Genomic DNA, 21,827 nt, shown 5'->3' with positions numbered 1-21,827 from the left:
ACAGTGATTGCACTTAAAGGGACATACCCTTGTTTCAACCCGTGAAAATTAACACTAAGTTTAGTTAATCTACAAACCTATAACACATTTGGATAAAGTTACAATTGAGTGAAACATGAGTCTGTGAGTTTGAAATGGTGAAATACCCTCTATAAATAGACTAAAACTCAACTCCATAACTGTTACTTCTCAGACGCACGTGTGGTTTTAAAAATATGAGAAATGCATTTTGTGATATTAAAAACACCAGGATGACCAAAAACACTTCGAATGTACGAAAATTGATAATCTAAACAATAAAATATAAGTAAAGTATGATTTAAGTTATAAAAAACGGTTATAATAGTCAAAAATATGTGTTAGTGTTTAGAAACTAGGGTATTAATTTATATAGATTGGTCATTAGAGAGTGTTGATAACTGTCCAAACGTCCGTTTAGCTCTCTTACCATCAGAGTACTCAAGCTATGTTAAACACTGCCCTGGAATCATCAACTCTACTGTTGAGAGTTAATACTGCTGACTGTAAAGAGACAAGGACAGACTCTCTATTTCTCTTCTACTTCTACCAATACACCGTTGCAGTCCTTAGGGTTCAGGAACACCACTGGTTTGCCGTGAGCACCGATCTTTGATTTTTCGCTCAGTAATCCGATATTCTTAGATTTTAGATCCTTCATAGCTGCCTCAATGTTATCAACCTGTACAAAAACAAAAATAGTAAATAAATAAATAAATAACAAATTTTAACTTGAACTTTGCAGAATCAGTTTTTTTTCACATACACTTTTAGGACAGGGAAGGAAATAACAAAAAACTGAGTGTTATTTGTACATGTATGTTTATGAATAAATAAATAAATAAATAAATAAATAATATTGTTTTATTATATTTTATTTTTTATTATATTTTTATGAAATAATTGCTGGTACTACCATATATGTTTTTGGGTAATACATCTGATAAAAAAAAATTAACAAAAAGTTAAAATAATAAAATAAATAGAAATGTGACTTTCAGATATTTATATCAGGTCAAATTTACACAGCTTGTTTTTTTTTATTTACACACGTGTTATATATATATATATATATATATATATATATATATATATATATATATATATATATATATATATATATATATATATATATACATACATACATATATATGCACATGTATTTACAATGCGTAAATAGTATAAACACCTGCATTTAAGACGAACAGGCTTCGAAAATCCGCCCATTGCGTATTCCTAATTTTCAGAAAATGAGTTACTTCCCCTTTAACGCAACTGCAACGTTCTAGAATGCCACCCGTATTATAATGTCTTTGTGTTTCACCCAGATAATTTTATTTTAGAGTTTTTGTTGGAAAGCAAGCAAGGCATAATAAGCAGTGTAATACATAATTAACAATGATATTGGTTTATAATGGTCATTTTCCTGAAAGGCTACGATTATCCCTGTTTGTATTAAAGGAGAATGATTATTTTACAGTATGCGTTCAAGCCAAGTCACGGCCGTACGTGTGGCGTACAGTATACGTATATATAGGAGTACACGGAAGAGTATAGTGTACTGTTCACGCAGTACATATACTAAAATTGGAACGATACAGAGAAGATTAGCATGGCCCCTGCGCAAGGATGACACGCAAATTCGTGAAGCGTTCCATATTTTGTTTTCTTTTTTAATGAGAATATTGTAATCATTATATAGGATACTTCATTTCTATTTTTTTTTTAAATATAAAAAATAGCAATTGTTTTTATTTCTCTCTGTTATTATCCAAGAATATTCACTCTATAATACATATGAAATTAATATATTATAATTTTAAATAAATCTATAATAAACTTTAAAAAAGAACCAAAAACCCTGATGAAACGTTTAGGCTGTAATACTAAGATGGAAAGAAATGGAAAAGCAAAACAACAATAGAAAAGGCTAGAAAAGATAATCAACGTAAAGGTAATGACTAATAGACACATACTACAGGAAGAAACCCGCCAGCCACTACATATTTAAGCAGAACATTATTGAAAGGAGGTGCTGTGGGGTTTCTTCATGTAGAGATTAATATGTGACATTTTTTAAATCATGGAACTTGAAAATAATCGATATCAAGGTATTTAATGTCAAACATAGGATTGTTGTATTTGAGTGGGAATCTTTGCCTACCAGGCAGATATTGCGCAGAATGTATATAAATTGAACGCCCACGACGTGTCCGCTCCAACAGCTTGCTCTGAATGTGCACCTTAAACCCTATGACATGATCTGACCTGACCTGGAAATTGAGAAACAACAACAAAGCAAACTAAAATGATTTAATGATGGGGAAAAAAGCCAAGGAAGGCAAAGAGGAACAGAAAACCAAGGATATGAAACAAAAAGAAAGGTAGGAGCTGAGGCAAATGGAGGATTTTGAGAGGGGGCATCTATTCGTGCTTGTCTCACTGAGCAATGTCTACGTGTGTACATGTATTTCCAGTCAAATGAAGGAAAAATTAAAATAAAAATGCATTTTGTTTTACCGTACTTTGGCAGCTAAAGGGTGATGGTGGTGGTTAAACCCAGTAATCTCCCTTGGATCCACCACTTAGAAGAGAAGAGAGGTATATGTCCTGGACCCAGTCACTAGTGAAATCAGAGATTGTGCCCAGGAGAGACGCGCTTGAACCTTCATTGAATATAGGCACTATAATATCTTATCCAATCTAATCCAGAGAGGTAAACGGTGAGGTGAGGCAAGGAAAAAAGAAAAAGAAGAAAAAAGAAAAAAAGGATATCATTCATTAAAGATGAGGGGCGGGATGTAGCCCAGTGGTAAAGTGTTCGCTTGATGCGCGGTTGGTCAGTGGGCACATTGGGCTATTTCTCCCTCCAGTCAATGCACCACGACTGGTATATCAAAGGCCGTGGTATGTGTTATCCTGTCTGTGGAATAATGCATATAAAAGATCCCTGCTAATCGAAAAGAGTAGCCTCATGAAGTGGCGAAAGCAGGTTTCCTCTCTCAATATCTGTGTGGTCCTTAACAATATGTCCGATGCCATATCACCGTAAATAAAATGTGTTGAGTGTGTTGTTAAATAAAACATTTCTTTCCTTCATTTCATTAAAAATGTCAATGTTGGCAGAACTCAAAGAGAAAACAATGAAGAAAGAAACACAATTGTACAACATGTTTAAAGCAACTCTGGTTAATACCTATACATGAAGTATGTAGAACATACCTCAATACATATATGGTGGACTCCACCGTTCTTGTTTCTCTGCAGGAATTTCTGTATCGGACTCTTGTCACCCAGTGGATGAAGAAGCTATGTAAATAAAATTTAAGAAAAATCAAAACCCTATATAGGCTACTAGAGCTGGGTAATCTTTATAAAATCAAAATCCTACATAGGCTACTAGAGCTGGGTAATCTTTATAAAATCAAAATCCTACATAGGCTACTAGAGCTGGGTAATCTTTATAAAATCAAAACCCTACATAGGCTACTAGAGCTGGGTTGTAAAATCAAAACCCTACATAGGCTAATAGAGCTGGGTTGTAAAATCAAAAACCTACATAGGCTACTAGAGCTGGGTTGTAAAATCAAAACCCTACATAGGCTACTAGAGCTGGGTAATCTTTATAAAATCAAAATCCTACATAGGCTACTAGAGCTGGGTAATCTTTATAAAATCAAAATCCTACATAGGCTACTAGAGCTGGGTAATATTTATAAAATCAAAACCCTACATAGGCTACAAGAGCTGGGTAATCTTTATAAAATCAAAACCCTACATAGGCTACTAGAGCTGGGTTGTAAAATCAAAACCCTACATAGGCTACTAGAGCTGGGTTGTAAAATCAAAAACCTACATAGGCTACTAGAGCTGGGTTGTAAAATCAAAACCCTACACAGGCTACTAGAGCTGGGTTGTAAAATCAAAACCCTACATAGGCTACTAGAGCTGGGTAATCTTTGTAAAATCAAAACCCTACATATGCTACTAGAGCTGGGTTGTAAAATCAAAACCCAACAATAGGCTACTAGAGCTGGGTAATCTTTGTAAAATCAAAACCCTACATAGGCTACAAGAGCTGGGTAATCTTTATAAAATCAAAACCCTATATAGGCTACTAGAGCTGGGTAATCTTTATAAAATCAAAATCCTACATAGGCTACTAGAGCTGGGTAATCTTTATAAAATCAAAACCCTACATAGGCTACTAGAGCTGGGTTGTAAAATCAAAACCCTACATAGGCTAATAGAGCTGGGTTGTAAAATCAAAAACCTACATAGGCTACTAGAGCTGGGTTGTAAAATCAAAACCCTACATAGGCTACTAGAGCTGGGTAATCTTTATAAAATCAAAATCCTACATAGGCTACTAGAGCTGGGTAATCTTTATAAAATCAAAATCCTACATAGGCTACTAGAGCTGGGTAATATTTATAAAATCAAAACCCTACATAGGCTACAAGAGCTGGGTAATCTTTATAAAATCAAAACCCTACATAGGCTACTAGAGCTGGGTTGTAAAATCAAAACCCTACATAGGCTACTAGAGCTGGGTTGTAAAATCAAAAACCTACATAGGCTACTAGAGCTGGGTTGTAAAATCAAAACCCTACACAGGCTACTAGAGCTGGGTTGTAAAATCAAAACCCTACATAGGCTACTAGAGCTGGGTAATCTTTGTAAAATCAAAACCCTACATATGCTACTAGAGCTGGGTTGTAAAATCAAAACCCAACAATAGGCTACTAGAGCTGGGTAATCTTTGTAAAATCAAAACCCTACATAGGCTACAAGAGCTGGGTAATCTTTATAAAATCAAAACCCTATATAGGCTACTAGAGCTGGGTTGTAAAATCAAAACCCTACATAGGCTAATAGAGCTGGGTTGTAAAATCAAAACCCTACATAGGCTACTAGAGCTGGGTTGTAAAATCAAAACCCAACAATAGGCTACTAGAGCTGGGTAATCTTTGTAAAATCAAAACCCTACATAGGCTACAAGAGCTGGGTTGTAAAATCAAAACCCAACAATAGGCTACTAGAGCTGGGTAATCTTTGTAAAATCAAAACCCTACATAGGCTACTAGAGCTGGGTTGTAAAATCAAAACCCTACATAGGTTAATAGAGCTGGGTAATCTTTGTAAAATCAAAACCCTACATAGGCTACTAGAGCTGGGTAATCTTTGTAAAATCAAAACCCTACATAGGCTACTAGAGCTGGGTTGTAAAATCAAAACCCTACATAGGCTACTAGAGCTGGGTAATCTTTGTAAAATCAAAACCCTACATAGGCTACAAGAGCTGGGTAATCTTTGTAAAATCAAAACCCTACATAGGCTACTAGAGCTGGGTAATCTTTGTAAAATCAAAACCCTACATAGGCTAATAGAGCTGGGTAATCTTTGTAAAATCAAAACCCTACATAGGCTACTAGAGCTAGGTAATCTTTGTAAAATCAAAACCCTACATAGGCTAATAGAGCTGGGTAATCTTTGTAAAATCAAAACCCTACATAGGCTACTAGAGCTGGGTAATCTTTGTAAAATCAAAACCCAACAATAGGCTACTAGAGCTGGGTAATCTTTATAAAATCAAAACCCTACATAGGCTACAAGAGCTGGGTAATCTTTATAAAATCAAAACCCTACATAGGCTAATAGAGCTGGGTAATCTTTGTAAAATCAAAACCCTACATAGGCTACTAGAGCTGGGTAATCTTTGTAAAATCAAAACCCTACATAGGCTACTAGAGCTGGGTAATCTTTGTAAAATCAAAACCCTACATAGGCTACTAGAGCTGGGTAATCTTTGTAAAATCAAAACCCTACATAGGCTACTAGAGCTGGGTAATCTTTGTAAAATCAAAACCCTACATAGGCTACTAGAGCTGGGTAATCTTTGTAAAATCAAAACCCTACATAGGCTACTAGAGCTGGGTAATCTTTATAAAATCAAAACCCTATATAGGCTACAAGAGCTTGGTAATCTTTATAAAATCAAATCAAGCTACCTGATAGGGCCTCCATGAGTCCAAAATATTGGACTTGAGTACTCGAGGGTCAAATTCGACCCGGACCCGAGTATATAACACTTACCTAGATGATAATAAGACTAAGGCATAAAGTAAAATAGCATTATGCATCTTAATTCCAGTGATGAACATGGGTTCCAAATCATACCATTGTATTGCATTTCACATATTCGACTTCTGTTTTCCCTTCATGTCTCATATCCCTATAATGTAACCAGCTGCAAGCATATGTTAAAAGGACATAAAAAATATAATTAAATGAGAGTGCTCTTCCTTGCACAGGTACTAGAGTCCTGTGAACGGACTCGAGTCTTGCTAAACTCGACCCGTGCCCGAGTACTCGAGTACTTGTGGAGACCCTACTATCTGAGCTGCATCTTCTAGGCTACAGCATGTGACCATTGGGCAAGTGACTGCCATATACAGGATAATTAGAGCTGTACCTGTATATGTAGGCACTGGTATTACTATAGTTACAAAGTACATGTATTCTGGGTGACCCTCTCTCACATTTTACCAAAAAAAAGTAAAGTTTGTTTTATTTAACGACGCCACTAGAGCACATTGATTTTTTTATCTTATCATCGGCTATTGGATGTCAAACATATGGTCATTCTGACACAGTTTTTTTTAGAGGAAACCCGCTGTTGCCACATAAGCTACTCTTTTTTATGACAGGCAGCAAGGGATCTTTTATTTGCACTTCCCACAGGCAGGATAGCACAAACCATGGCCTCTGTTGAACCAGTTATGGATCATTGGTCGGTGCAAGTGGTTTACACCTACTCATTGAGCCTTGCGGAGCACTCACTCAGGGTTTGAAGTCGGTATCTGGATTAAAAATCCCATGCCTCGACTGGGATCCGAACCCAGTACCTACCAGCCTGTAGACCGATGGCCTAACCACGACGCCACCGAGGCCGGTCACATTGTACCAATGCCTGGCATCTTTTATCAGTAACCCTGTCAGTGAGTAATGAGCTATTTCTCATTTCAGCCAGTGCACCACGACTGGTATATAAAAAACTGTGGTATGTGCAATCCTGTCTGTGTGAACAAAACAAACTACAGTTGAATCCCATTGGTTCAAACCCCGTTGGTGCTTGAGAAAGTGTTCGACCCATTGCATGGTTCGACCTATCAATTCGTGTAACTCAGGACTACGTTTTTGGTTCAAGCGCTGTGGTGTATTCGACCTTTCCGTATTCGAACCAACGAGATTATACTGTCTTATGAGCAATTTCTCTCGGACAAGAATTCAAGAATATAGCATACCCTTTTGATATACCAGTAGTGAGGTGCTGGTTGAAATGGAAAAACAATGATCCACTAACTGTTCGACCGAATAGTGCCATAATCATTAATGATTTATGTATATTTATGAATGTGTTGCTTAACAGTGTGTAACTAGAGAATAAAAATGTATATACATTGCATTGTGCATTTGCATCATCAAATAAAACTTACCTCTATTTTAGCCTCTCCAAGCTGCACAAACACTACATAAACACCATGGTCATGTAGGGCCTGTAAAATATATAAACACTAATGATTAAACTGATCTGTTAAATGCAAAAGAAAGCAACAAAAGAAAACAAAAGTGGACAGACCAATACGTAACAATGTCATGACCAGCAGAAAGATGAGGATTGGGGAGTAATTTCTGCCTCCTCGCAAGTAATATTCTAAAATAACAACGAACAAAAGTTCCTATCTGGATTAAACAATAGTTTGTACTTGATACAAATAATAGTCCATGATTTAAACAATTAAACAATGGTTCTCACTTGATACAAACAATATTCCTTACCTGATACAACCAGTAGTCCATGATTCAAACAATAGTCCTTACCTGATACAACCAATAGTCCATGATTCAAACAATAGTCCTTACCTGATACAACCAATAGTCCATGATTCAAACAATAGTCCTTACCTGATACAACCAATAGTAGACCATAGTCCATTCAAACAATAGTCCTTACCTGATAAACAACCACCCAGTAGAAACCATGATTTCAAACAATAGTCCTTACCTGATACAACCAATAGTCCATGATTCAAACAATAGTCCTTACCTGATACAACCAATAGTCCATGATTCAAACAATAGTCCTTACCTGATACAACCAATAGTCCATGATTCAAACAATAGTCCTTACCTGATACAACCAATAGTCCATGATTCAAACAATAGTCCTTACCTGATACAACCAGTAGACCATAATTCAAACAATAGTCCTTACCTGATACAACCAGTAGACCATGATTCAAACAATAGTCCTTACCTGATACAACCAGTAGACCATGATTCAAACAATAGTCCTTACCTGATACAACCAATAGTCCATGATTCAAACAATAGTCCTTACCTGATACAACCAATAGTCCATGATTCAAACAATAGTCCTTACCTGATACAACCAGTAGACCATGATTCAAACAATAGTCCTTACCTGATACAACCAGTAGACCATGATTCAAACAATAGTCCTTACCTGATACAACCAATAGTCCATGATTCAAACAATAGTCCTTACCTGATACAACCAGTAGACCATGATTCAAACAATAGTCCTTACCTGATACAACCAGTAGACCATGATTCAAACAATAGTCCTTACCTGATACAACCAGTAGACCATGATTCAAACAATAGTCCTTACCTGATACAACCAATAGTCCATGATTCAAACAATAGTCCTTACCTGATACAACCAGTAGTCCATGATTCAAACAATAGTCCTTACCTGATACAACCAGTAGACCATGATTCAAACAATAGTCCTTACCTGATACAACCAGTAGACCATGATTCAAACAATAGTCCTTACCTGATACAACCAATAGTCCATGATTCAAACAATAGTCCTTACCTGATACAACCAGTAGACCATGATTCAAACAATAGTCCTTACCTGATACAACCAGTAGACCATGATTCAAACAATAGTCCTTACCCAGTACAAACCAATAGTCCATGATTCAAACAATAGTCCTTACCTGATACAACCAATAGTCCATGATTCAAACAATAGTCCTTACCTGATACAACCAGTACAATTACAAACAATAGTCCACCTGATTCAAAAACAATAGTCCTTACCTGATACAACCAGTAGACCATGATTCAAACAATAGTCCTTACCTGATACAACCAACAGTCCATGATTCAAACAATAGTCCTTACCTGATACAACCAGTAGACCATGATTCAAACAATAGTCCTTACCTGATACAACCAGTAGTCCATGATTCAAACAATAGTCCTTACCTGATACAACCAGTAGACCATGATTCAAACAATAGTCCTTACCTGATACAACCAATAGTCCATGATTCAAACAATAGTCCTTACCTGATACAACCAATAGTCCATGATTCAAACAATAGTCCTTACCTGATACAACCAGTAGACCATGATTCAAACAATAGTCCTTACCTGATACAACCAGTAGACCATGATTCAAACAATAGTCCTTACCTGATACAACCAGTAGACCATGATTCAAACAATAGTCCTTACCTGATACAACCAACAGTCCATGATTCAAACAATAGTCCTTACCTGATACAACCAGTAGACCATGATTCAAACAATAGTCCTTACCTGATACAACCAGTAGACCATGATTCAAACAATAGTCCTTACCTGATACAACCAGTAGTCCATGATTCAAACAATAGTCCTTACCTGATACAACCAGTAGACCATGATTCAAACAATAGTCCTTACCTGATACAACCAGTAGACCATGATTCAAACAATAGTCCTTACCTGATACAACCAACAGTCCATGATTCAAACAATAGTCCTTACAAACAATAGTCCTTACCTGATACAACCAGTAGACCATGATTCAAACAATAGTCCTTACCTGATACAACCAGTAGACCATGATTCAAACAATAGTCCTTACCTGATACAACCAATAGTCCATGATTCAAACAATAGTCCTTACCTGATACAACCAGTAGTCCATGATTCAAACAATAGTCCTTACCTGATACAACCAGTAGACCATGATTCAAACAATAGTCCTTACCTGATACAACCAGTAGTCCATGATTCAAACAATAGTCCTTACCTGATACAACCAGTAGACCATGATTCAAACAATAGTCCTTACCTGATACAACCAATAGTCCATGATTCAAACAATAGTCCTTACCTGATACAACCAATAGTCCATGATTCAAACAATAGTCCTTACCTGATACAACCAGTAGACCATGATTCAAACAATAGTCCTTACCTGATACAACCAGTAGACCATGATTCAAACAATAGTCCTTACCTGATACAACCAGTAGACCATGATTCAAACAATAGTCCTTACCTGATACAACCAGTAGACCATGATTCAAACAATAGTCCTTACCTGATACAACCAGTAGACCATGATTCAAACAATAGTCCTTACCTGATACAACCAGTAGACCATGATTCAAACAATAGTCCTTACCTGATACAACCAGTAGACCATGATTCAAACAATAGTCCTTACCTGATACAACCAATAGTCCATGATTCAAACAATAGTCCTTACCTGATACAACCAGTAGACCATGATTCAAACAATAGTCCTTACCTGATACAACCAATAGTCCATGATTCAAACAATAGTCCTTACCTGATACAACCAGTAGACCATGATTCAAACAATAGTCCTTACCTGATACAACCAGTAGACCATGATTCAAACAATAGTCCTTACCTGATACAACCAGTAGACCATGATTCAAACAATAGTCCTTACCTGATACAACCAGTAGACCATGATTCAAACAATAGTCCTTACCCAGTACAAACCAATAGTCCATGATTCAAACAATAGTCCTTACCTGATACAACCAGTAGACCATGATTCAAACAATAGTCCTTACCTGATACAACCAGTAGACCATGATTCAAACAATAGTCCTTACCTGATACAACCAGTAGACCATGATTCAAACAATAGTCCTTACCTGATACAACCAGTAGACCATGATTCAAACAATAGTCCTTACCTGATACAACCAGTAGACCATGATTCAAACAATAGTCCTTACCTGATACAACCAGTAGACCATGATTCAAACAATAGTCCTTACCTGATACAACCAGTAGACCATGATTTAAACAATAGTCCTTACCCAGTACAAACCAATAGTCCATGATTCAAACAATAGTCCTTACCTGATACAACCAGTAGACCATGATTCAAACAATAGTCCTTACCTGATACAACCAGTAGTCCATGATTCAAACAATAGTCCTTACCTGATACAACCAGTAGACCATGATTCAAACAATAGTCCTTACCTGATACAACCAATAGTCCATGATTCAAACAATAGTCCTTACCTGATACAACCAGTAGACCATGATTCAAACAATAGTCCTTACCTGATACAACCAACAGTCCATGATTCAAACAATAGTCCTTACCTGATACAACCAATAGTCCATGATTCAAACAATAGTCCTTACCTGATACAACCAGTAGACCATGATTCAAACAATAGTCCTTACCTGATACAACCAATAGTCCATGATTCAAACAATAGTCCTTACCTGATACAACCAGTAGACCATGATTCAAACAATAGTCCTTACCTGATACAACCAGTAGACCATGATTCAAACAATAGTCCTTACCTGATACAACCAATAGTCCATGATTCAAACAATAGTCCTTACCTGATACAACCAGTAGACCATGATTCAAACAATAGTCCTTACCTGATACAACCAGTAGACCATGATTCAAACAATAGTCCTTACCTGATACAACCAGTAGACCATGATTCAAACAATAGTCCTTACCTGATACAACCAGTAGACCATGATTCAAACAATAGTCCTTACCTGATACAACCAGTAGACCATGATTCAAACAATAGTCCTTACCTGATACAACCAAGACCATGATTCAAACAATAGTCCTTACCTGATGCAACCAGTAGACCATGATTCAAACAATAGTCCTTACCTGATGCAACCAGTAGACCATGATTCAAACAATAGTCCTTACCTGATGCAACCAGTAGACCATGATTCAAACAATAGTCCTTACCTGATGCAACCAGTAGACCATGATTCAAACAATAGTCCTTACCTGATACAACCAGTAGACCATGATTCAAACAATAGTCCTTACCTGATACAACCAGTAGACCATGATTCAAACAATAGTCCTTACCTGATACAACCAGTAGTCCATGATTCAAACAATAGTCCTTACCTGATACAACCAATAGTCCATGATTCAAACAATAGTCCTTACCTGATACAACCAGTAGACCATGATTCAAACAATAGTCCTTACCTGATACAACCAATAGTCCATGATTCAAACAATAGTCCTTACCTGATACAACCAGTAGACCATGATTCAAACAATAGTCCTTACCTGATACAACCAATAGTCCAGGCTTCAAACAATAGTCCTTACCTGATACAACCAGTAGACCATGATTCAAACAATAGTCCTTACCTGATACAACCAATAGTCCATGATTCAAACAATAGTCCTTACCTGATACAACCAGTAGACCATGATTCAAACAATAGTCCTTACCTGATACAACCAGTAGACCATGATTTAAACAATAGTCCTTACCTGATACAACCAATAGACCATGATTCAAACAATAGTCCTTACCTGATACAACCAGTAGACCATGATTCAAACAATAGTCCTTACCTGATACAACCAGTAGACCATGATTTAAACAATAGTCCTTACCCAGTACAAACCAATAGTCCATGATTCAAACAATAGTCCTTACCTGATACAACCAGTAGTCCATGATTCAAACAATAGTCCTTACCTGATACAACCAGTAGACCATGATTCAAACAATAGTCCTTACCTGATACAACCAATAGTCCATGATTCAAACAATAGTCCTTACCTGATACAACCAGTAGACCATGATTTAAACAATAGTCCTTACCTGATACAACCAATAGTCCATGATTCAAACAATAGTCCTTACCTGATACAACCAATAGTCCATGATTCAAACAATAGTCCTTACCTGATACAACCAATAGTCCATGATTCAAACAATAGTCCTTACCTGATACAACCAATAGTCCATGATTCAAACAATAGTCCTTACCTGATACAACCAATAGTCCATGATTCAAACAATAGTCCTTACCTGATACAACCAGTAGACCATGATTCAAACAATAGTCCTTACCTGATACAACCAGTAGTCCATGATTCAAACAATAGTCCTTACCTGATACAACCAGTAGACCATGATTCAAACAATAGTCCTTACCTGATACAACCAATAGTCCATGATTCAAACAATAGTCCTTACCTGATACAACCAATAGTCCATGATTCAAACAATAGTCCTTACCTGATACAACCAGTAGACCATGATTCAAACAATAGTCCTTACCTGATACAACCAGTAGACCATGATTTAAACAATAGTCCTTACCTGATACAACCAGTAGTCCATGATTTAAACAATAGTCCTTACCTGATACAACCAGTAGACCATGATTCAAACAATAGTCCTTACCTGATACAACCAGTAGACCATGATTCAAACAATAGTCCTTACCTGATACAACCAGTAGTCCATGATTCAAACAATAGTCCTTACCTGATACAACCAATAGTCCATGATTCAAACAATAGTCCTTACCTGATACAACCAGTAGACCATGATTTAAACAATAGTCCTTACCCAGTACAAACCAATAGTCCAGGCTTCAAACAATAGTCCTTACCTGATACAACCAGTAGACCATGATTCAAACAATAGTCCTTACCTGATACAACCAGTAGACCATGATTCAAACAATAGTCCTTACCTGATACAACCAGTAGACCATGATTCAAACAATAGTCCTTACCTGATACAACCAGTAGACCATGATTCAAACAATAGTCCTTACCTGATACAACCAGTAGACCATGATTCAAACAATAGTCCTTACCTGATACAACCAGTAGTCCATGATTCAAACAATAGTCCTTACCTGATACAACCAGTAGACCATGATTCAAACAATAGTCCTTACCTGATACAACCAGTAGACCATGATTCAAACAATAGTCCTTACCTGATACAACCAATAGTCCATGATTCAAACAATAGTCCTTACCTGATACAACCAGTAGACCATGATTCAAACAATAGTCCTTACCTGATACAACCAATAGTCCATGATTCAAACAATAGTCCTTACCTGATACAACCAGTAGACCATGATTCAAACAATAGTCCTTACCTGATACAACCAGTAGACCATGATTCAAACAATAGTCCTTACCTGATACAACCAGTAGTCCATGATTCAAACAATAGTCCTTACCTGATACAACCAGTAGACCATGATTCAAACAATAGTCCTTACCTGATACAACCAGTAGACCATGATTCAAACAATAGTCCTTACCTGATACAACCAGTAGTCCATGATTTAAACAATAGTCCTTACCTGATACAACCAATAGTCCATGATTCAAACAATAGTCCTTACCTGATACAACCAGTAGACCATGATTCAAACAATAGTCCTTACCCAGTACAAACCAATAGTCCAGGCTTCAAACAATAGTCCTTACCTGATACAACCAGTAGACCATGATTCAAACAATAGTCCTTACCCAATACAAACCAATAGTCCAGGCTTCAAACAATAGTCCTTACCTGATACAACCAGTAGACCATGATTCAAACAATAGTCCTTACCTGATACAACCAATAGTCCATGATTCAAACAATAGTCCTTACCTGATACAACCAGTAGACCATGATTCAAACAATAGTCCTTACCTGATACAACCAGTAGACCATGATTTAAACAATAGTCCTTACCTGATACAACCAGTAGACCATAATTCAAACAATAGTCCTTACCTGATACAACCAGTAGACCATGATTTAAACAATAGTCCTTACCTGATACAACCAGTAGACCATGATTTAAACAATAGTCCTTACCTGATACAACCAGTAGTCCATGATTTAAACAATAGTCCTTACCTGATACAACCAATAGTCCATGATTCAAACAATAGTCCTTACCTGATACAACCAGTAGTCCATGATTCAAACAATAGTCCTTACCTGATACAACCAGTAGACCATGATTCAAACAATAGTCCTTACCTGATACAACCAATAGTCCATGATTCAAACAATAGTCCTTACCTGATACAACCAGTAGACCATGATTTAAACAATAGTCCTTACCTGATACAACCAGTAGACCATGATTTAAACAATAGTCCTTACCCAGTACAAACCAATAGTCCAGGCTTCAAACAATAGTCCTTACCTGATACAACCAATAGTCCATGATTCAAACAATAGTCCTTACCTGATACAACCAGTAGACCATAATTCAAACAATAGTCCTTACCTGATACAACCAATAGTCCATGATTCAAACAATAGTCCTTACCTGATACAACCAGTAGACCATGATTCAAACAATAGTCCTTACCTGATACAACCAATAGTCCATGATTCAAACAATAGTCCTTACCTGATACAACCAGTAGACCATGATTTAAACAATAGTCCTTACCTGATACAACCAATAGACCATGATTCAAACAATAGTCCTTACCTGATACAACCAATAGTCCAGGCTTCAAACAATAGTTACTACCTAATGTATGCAGTGTACAGCTGTTTAAAGTGTAATCTCAATCAAGTGGAAGATGAATATCATTTTCTTTTAGTATGTCCATATTATGCTTTGAGCAGGAAATATTTCATATCACAATACTTTATAGTAAATATTTCAAGAGAAACATTTAATTCATTGATTTCCACCCAAAATATAAATAGCCAGTTTAAATTGAATATACATGTATTGTAATTTGTACACGCATAGCACACGATTCATTTCTTTTAAAAGTAATTATCTTTGTCATGTGGCCTAAATAACTGAATAAATAGCTTGTCTTGTGTTGTCTTGTATGCAGTATTATACAAATACCACCATTTTACAATGCAATATTATGCAAATTGGTTAGCACTTACTTGTTTTTCGCTAACTTTGGCTCCTAGGATGTCTCTATAGAGGCTTGTGGCTTTCTCCAGGTCAGGGCAGGCGATCGCCACGTGATTCAGGTTCCCGATTTTCCATGCCTGTTCAAGGAAGGAAGGAAGGAAGGAAATGTTTCATTTAACGATGAACTCATTCATTAACGATTTCATTTATGGTTATATGGCGTTGGACATATGGTTAAGGATTACACAGCTATTGAGAAAGGAAACCCGCTGTCACCACTTCATGGGCTACTCCTTTCGATTAGCAGCAAGGGATCTTTTATCCAGTCTGTTGGATGGTGCATACCACGACCTTTGTTAGACCAGTTGTGGAGCACTGGCTGGAACGAGAAATAGCCATATGGGTCCATCGACGGGGATCGGTCCTAGACCGACCGCGCATCAAGCGAACGCTTTACCACCAGGCTACGTCGTGTCCACTAACGATCGTGTCACTTCCCCCCACTAGATATCGTTCCTACAGTTGTGATATTGGAAACATAGAGAGGCACAATCAAAGAAGACGAGCTGGATTTGTTAACCCCTAGAACCACGAACATACGGTCTTTAAAGCCGCACACCCTAGTTCCATCCAGCGAAAATAAATTATAATTTGGTTAATCTACAAACCTGTAACACACTTAGATCACGTTTTTATCAAATGGAGTGAAAAAGCAGGTTTTATATCGATAAATACCATGGGAATCCCCATGTCCCAAATGCTTGAAATAATTTTGAAAGTTAGTATTCTGATGTCACCGGTAGATGTCGCTCGATGCACAACAATGCCTACGTCACGACAAATTTCACAGACTTTGGGTGCGTTCGTTTCACCTCTCCTGGACATGTTCCAACTGTTCTGTCCTGGTTGTATCCCCTCTCCAGATATCGTAAGACTTAGCAAAATTATTGGTTTTAAGGGTTTGTAACGTTTTGTATTGAGACACTTACTTGTCTGAACTTTATTGTTACTGAAAATGTTCACGAACTGTGAAGAAAAATCTCACAAATGAACAACAACAAATCGGATGTTGATTGCGCGAACCGTGCACGAGAAAACAAACCGAACCAAAATGATAACGGTCACGTGATATACCAACGTCTGTGACATTGAAATAGAAATATCCCCTCTAAAAATAGATTGGACCTCGCTTGCTTAACGGTTTTTTCTCGACAACAAGTCTTGTGAACAAATGCAAAAAATGCATTTCGTGGTTTTACAAACATCAGGATTACCAAAAAGCACTTCAGGTGAATGGAAATGTGTATTCTAAATAATAAAATGTAAGTAAAGTGCAATTTTATTTGTGAAAAATGGGGTTTAATAGCGAAAAACAACACCGTAATGGATAACAAATAAACGTAACTAGGGTGTGTCCCTTTAAGGAATGTATGTATAATCAATTAGCATTTTGGTTTGAGGGAGGATGTAATATCTTAGTCAAACAGGTGTTTCTGCGTTCCATGACCCACACCCCCTCCGCCTCGCTATGCCATTGCCCTCCATACGCACCTGGGCATTGGTCAGTTCCACAAAAAAAAACAAAAAAAAACAAACAAACAATTAAACGCAACGAATTCATATAGCATGTTATTATGTTACGTCAGATTATTGAGGGGGATATCAAGGCCTTTGCTTTACACGCTGTTCGCGAATTAGCGAATGACTGAACACCTAGGCGAGCCTATTTTAGCCTATATATTAGAATCGTTCCCATTTGTTTCGCACCTTTCTCTATTATAACGGTGCGATTTCCGGTTCCTATAGCCACCAGAGAAAGAAAGAAATGTTTTATTTAACGACGCACTCAACACATTTTATTTACGGTTATATGGCGTCAGACATATGGTTAAAGACCACACAGATGTTGAGAGGAAAATCACCGTCACCACTACATGGGCTACTCTTTCCGATTAGCAGCAAAGGATATTTTATTTGCGCTTCCCACAGGCAGGATAGCACAAACCATGGCCTTTGTTGAACCATTTATGGATCACTGGTCGGTGCAAGTGGTTTACACCTACCCACTGAGCCTTGCGGAGCACTCACTCAGGTTTTGGAGTTGGTATCTGGATTAAAAATCCCATGCCTCGACTGGGATCCGAACCCAGTACCTACCAGCCTGTAGACCGATGGCCTAACCACTATGCCACCGAGGCCGGTAGATAGCCACTAGAGAGAGAGAGAGAGAGAGAGAGAGAGAGAGAGAGAGAGAGAGAGAGAGAGAGAGAGAGAGAGAGAGAGAGAGAGAGAGAGAGAGAGAGAGAGATAGAAATGGGTTGGGGTAGAAGAAGATAAAAAAGGTGTCATGTTAATGGGATTAAAGACTTATACAGAATGGATGCGGCTCGTGCGTGCGGTCCGGCTAAAAAAAACAAAACATACAAAACATAGTTTCAACGCGAGCGTCTAGACTGGATGCGTGCGATGCGTGCGTCTTCAAAAGTCCGGAATTTTTGTTTTCATATCTTAAAAAGAAGTCCGGGAAACCAATTTACACGCTGCTTAAGTTCAAGGGCCATAACTCTATCAAAAATGGGTAAATCGCCATGAAAGTCAAACTTGATCTGTAATAGTACATGATACAGCTAAACACAAAATTTCAGCTCAATATCTCAAAGCCTTGTGCAAAAAACAATAATCCGGAAAACATGTGGGACAGACGGACGGACGGGCAGACCGACCGACCGACAAACAGGCAGAAGGACGGACGGGCAGACCGACCGACCGACAAACAGACAGACGGACCGACAAACGGACGGGCGGACAGACAGAAGGACGGGGGCAGACCGACCGACAAACAGACAGACGGACGGTGCCGGCGGGCGGACGGACGGACAGACAGAAGGACGGACGGGCAGACCGACCGACAGACGGACAGACAGACGGGCGGTGCCGGCCGGGCGGGCGGACGGACAGACAGAAGGACGGAGATGAAACCTATAGTCCCCTCTAATAGTTGTATATGGTGTATATATATGTACAAAACGCAAGCTGCATACGCAACAGTTGGACCGCACGCACGCGCCGCATCCAGTCTATATGAACCGTAATTAAATTTTAATGATCGCAGATCGGAAGTCGAGGGGGGGGGGGGGTGTGTGTATATATAAAATTATTATTATTATTATACGTACCGCTGCAGCCGAGTGAGATGCATGAATCCCTCTGAAACTGTGTAGAAGCTGAATAAGAAAAGAAGAAACCAGAAGGTGAAGTATCTTGACAACAGACCTCGCTCACCATCATCCCCCCTGGGAGACTAGTTCAAGGGGAATCATATTTAGCTTCCATTAGCATGTGGATGATTATGGTATCAATTATACATGTAATAATATCTTAATGACTCCCCATAATCTACGTCAAGGGAGCAATTAATAAATTAATCAATCCCCTCAACTGTTTTCACTACGAGGCCTAGACAATTTTGACAAGCATTATGTCACACATCATTTGAGAAATAGTAGTTGCACCATCGGACTACAGGCTGGTAGGTACAGGGTTCACAGCCCAGTATCGGCTTCAACCCAGAGCGAGTTCTTAACGACTCAGTGTGTAGGTGTAAGACTACTACACCCTCTTTTCTCTCACTAACAACTAACCAACTAACAATTAACCCACTGTCCTAGACAGACAGCCCAGATAGCTGACGTGTGTGCCCAGAACATCGTGCTTGAACCTTAATTGGATATAAGCACGAGAATAAGTTGAAATTGAAATTGCAAACAGGCGCAACATTTTCCAACTTTAGATAGACGTATGAGATGATGTGGGGGATGCGGGAGCGCTTTGGTAATATGAATACCACACTACAGGCGGAACTGTCAAGTTTACCTTTGGAAGTAGGCTATATACACAAGCAAGGGAATCGTGTATCATATCATCAGCAGTTCGATGCATCGGTGTATCGTGACACCACAACTTCATGTATTTACTTTTGTTACTACTCTTTAACACTGCTTGTACCAACATTTAAAAGCCAGCATAAGAAATCACCAAGTTCTAAACGATGTCAGTATATAAATAAATTATATTTCTGTTTAAAAAAATTTAAGGTTTCTAGGAGGTCTTGGTATTTCAGGCGATTCAAAAATTACGTAGACATAAACGGGCCATTTTTTTGTATAGAGACGCCGGAGCTGGGGCCAGTTATTTCAGCAAGAATATAACAAATTTACATAATTAATAATTTGCTCGATAAAAGTCAACATTTGTCTTTTATTCTTAAAAACAACAAAAAACAACAACAACCCTAATAAAATAGTCATTGGCGGATCCAGAGGGGTGTTACTGGGATTACACGCCCTCCCCCACCCACCCCACCCCCCACCGCCCGTTTGAAGCGCTCAAATTTAAAAAAAAAAAAAAAATCAAATTCTTCATCCACAATATATAAGTTATAACACCAAACTGCCTTGGAAACATCTCTTTTAGCATCTTTATGTTAAAACATTTCGGGGAGGATTCCCCGAACCCCCTCCATGAGTCTATCCCTTTGGGACCTCGATCGGATCATTTGCCTTCGACAAACACAAATTGCCCTTTTTATGATTAATGTGACCCCCTTACAAAATCATGGATCCGCCCGTGACCCTACTGACGCCGTAGATTATTAATTTCGTAAAATAACACAATTAATCCATAGTCCGTTAAAAGTCAACCGAGTTATAGCGCTGGTCCGAAGACGCGTTCTGACAACGCTTTTATAAACAATCGTTTCCTGTGCGTGTTCTAAACAAGTTAAATAAATAAAGCGTATGTTTCAAACGAAATTACCTTTAAATTTCACCAAAATATTAGCGATAAACCTCGCTATCCCGAACAAAGTATATTACAAGTTCTATGAACTCACCAAAGGTCGCAACTGTGCAGAAATCCTAGAAACCAACATTGTCGGTTGAACAGGAGTTGTCTTCCCTGTTTTGTTTCACGCAAAATGTTTATATGTGCTGAGGACACCGGTACCAATGCTTTTGTTGTTGTTGGGTGTGGGTTTTTTTTTTTTTGGGGGGGGGATTGGGTTGGTGGAAGCGGGCAACCAAGCAAACGCCCACCCTAATAAATCCTGTTCGAATTGTAAGACAGGCCCATATATAAGGTGGAGGAGGAAAATGATGTGACTGAGGAGGGCCATGAAGGCATGATCGCGAGGTTAATTCATTTCAGTTCAGTTTATTACATCAGTTTCTTACATACCCGTTGGTGAGAACACCATGCATTATTTTTGATAACACATGGGTTGTTAACACACGAATGTGTATTAACAATTTCGTGACATACGACTGGCTGCTCCTAGGTGATGACCAGGTCACCAGTGCCAAGCAGCCAGTGAAAAGCAACACGGTGGAAATAGATTACATTGTGACGTATAGTTAACCTGACAATCATGTGTCTGTGACGTGTAAGTTCGCTACAAATGCAACGGCTGTAAATAACTTTTAGTCCAAAAAGATGTTAAAACCTGGCATTTGCGGATATGTAAGAAATAGAATAATACATTCGTGTTCGTTAGATACCATTTATCTCACAACTCGTTGTTTAAAAACGTATCAAACTCGCTTTCGCTCGTTAGATACATTTTAAAACAACTCGTTGTGAGATAAATGGTATCTAACGGCCACTCATGTACTATTCTCTATTTAACGGTAAGAACTGCCCTCGAGGCACTGTAAGCGCGTGTGAAAGGGGAGGATTCTGGAGATGCGCAGCCCCTCTGACATTCGAAGAGCCCCCGAAATTCAGTGTTTATCAGA

General features: G+C 38.1%; 1 protein-coding gene and 1 non-coding gene across 3 annotated transcripts; one reads left to right on the top strand and one right to left on the bottom strand.

Annotated features, from left to right (window-relative positions):
* Positions 1 to 321: 321 nt before the first annotated feature.
* On the bottom strand, positions 322 to 20,990 carry LOC121386959 (methylmalonyl-CoA epimerase, mitochondrial-like). Of its 2 annotated transcripts, XM_041518024.1 has the most exons (7): positions 20,927 to 20,990; positions 19,212 to 19,259; positions 16,065 to 16,172; positions 7,518 to 7,577; positions 3,241 to 3,327; positions 2,183 to 2,291; positions 565 to 700 (listed from the first exon to the last, which is right to left on the bottom strand). In XM_041518024.1, the coding sequence occupies exons 1-7, from the start codon at positions 20,963 to 20,965 to the stop codon at positions 696 to 698; spliced, it is 456 nt and encodes a 151-aa protein (XP_041373958.1). In that variant the 5' UTR covers positions 20,966 to 20,990; the 3' UTR covers positions 565 to 695. The 2 variants fall into 2 exon arrangements, with proteins under 2 accessions (XP_041373951.1, XP_041373958.1); XM_041518017.1 differs by lacking the exon at positions 2,183 to 2,291 and having other exon boundaries at positions 322 to 700.
* LOC121389143 lies at positions 1,577 to 1,682 on the top strand. The gene has a single exon (XR_005960046.1). It is a non-coding gene; the product is annotated as a U6 spliceosomal RNA (small nuclear RNA).
* Positions 20,991 to 21,827: the final 837 nt, after the last annotated feature.

Source organism: Gigantopelta aegis, chromosome 2 (genome assembly GCF_016097555.1).
Source record: "Gigantopelta aegis isolate Gae_Host chromosome 2, Gae_host_genome, whole genome shotgun sequence".
NCBI lineage: Eukaryota > Metazoa > Mollusca > Gastropoda > Neomphalida > Peltospiridae > Gigantopelta > Gigantopelta aegis.
The sequence above is the reverse complement of the archived record's forward strand: the minus strand, read 5'-3'. Positions and strand labels throughout refer to the sequence as shown.

What these genes read in the sequence shown, in the direction of transcription:
- LOC121386959 (XM_041518017.1), bottom strand. Translation starts at nt 20,965, where the DNA reads ATGTTGGTTTCTAGGATTTCTGCACAGTTGCGACCTTTG. An exon ending in CATCTCACTCGGCTGCAGCG is followed by an intron (nt 16,173 to 19,211) that starts GTACGTATAATA and finishes TTCCTTGAACAG; the next exon opens with GCATGGAAAATCGGGAACCT. An exon ending in TCCACCATATATGTATTGAG is followed by an intron (nt 701 to 3,240) that starts GTATGTTCTACA and finishes GTTTTTGTACAG; the next exon opens with GTTGATAACATTGAGGCAGC.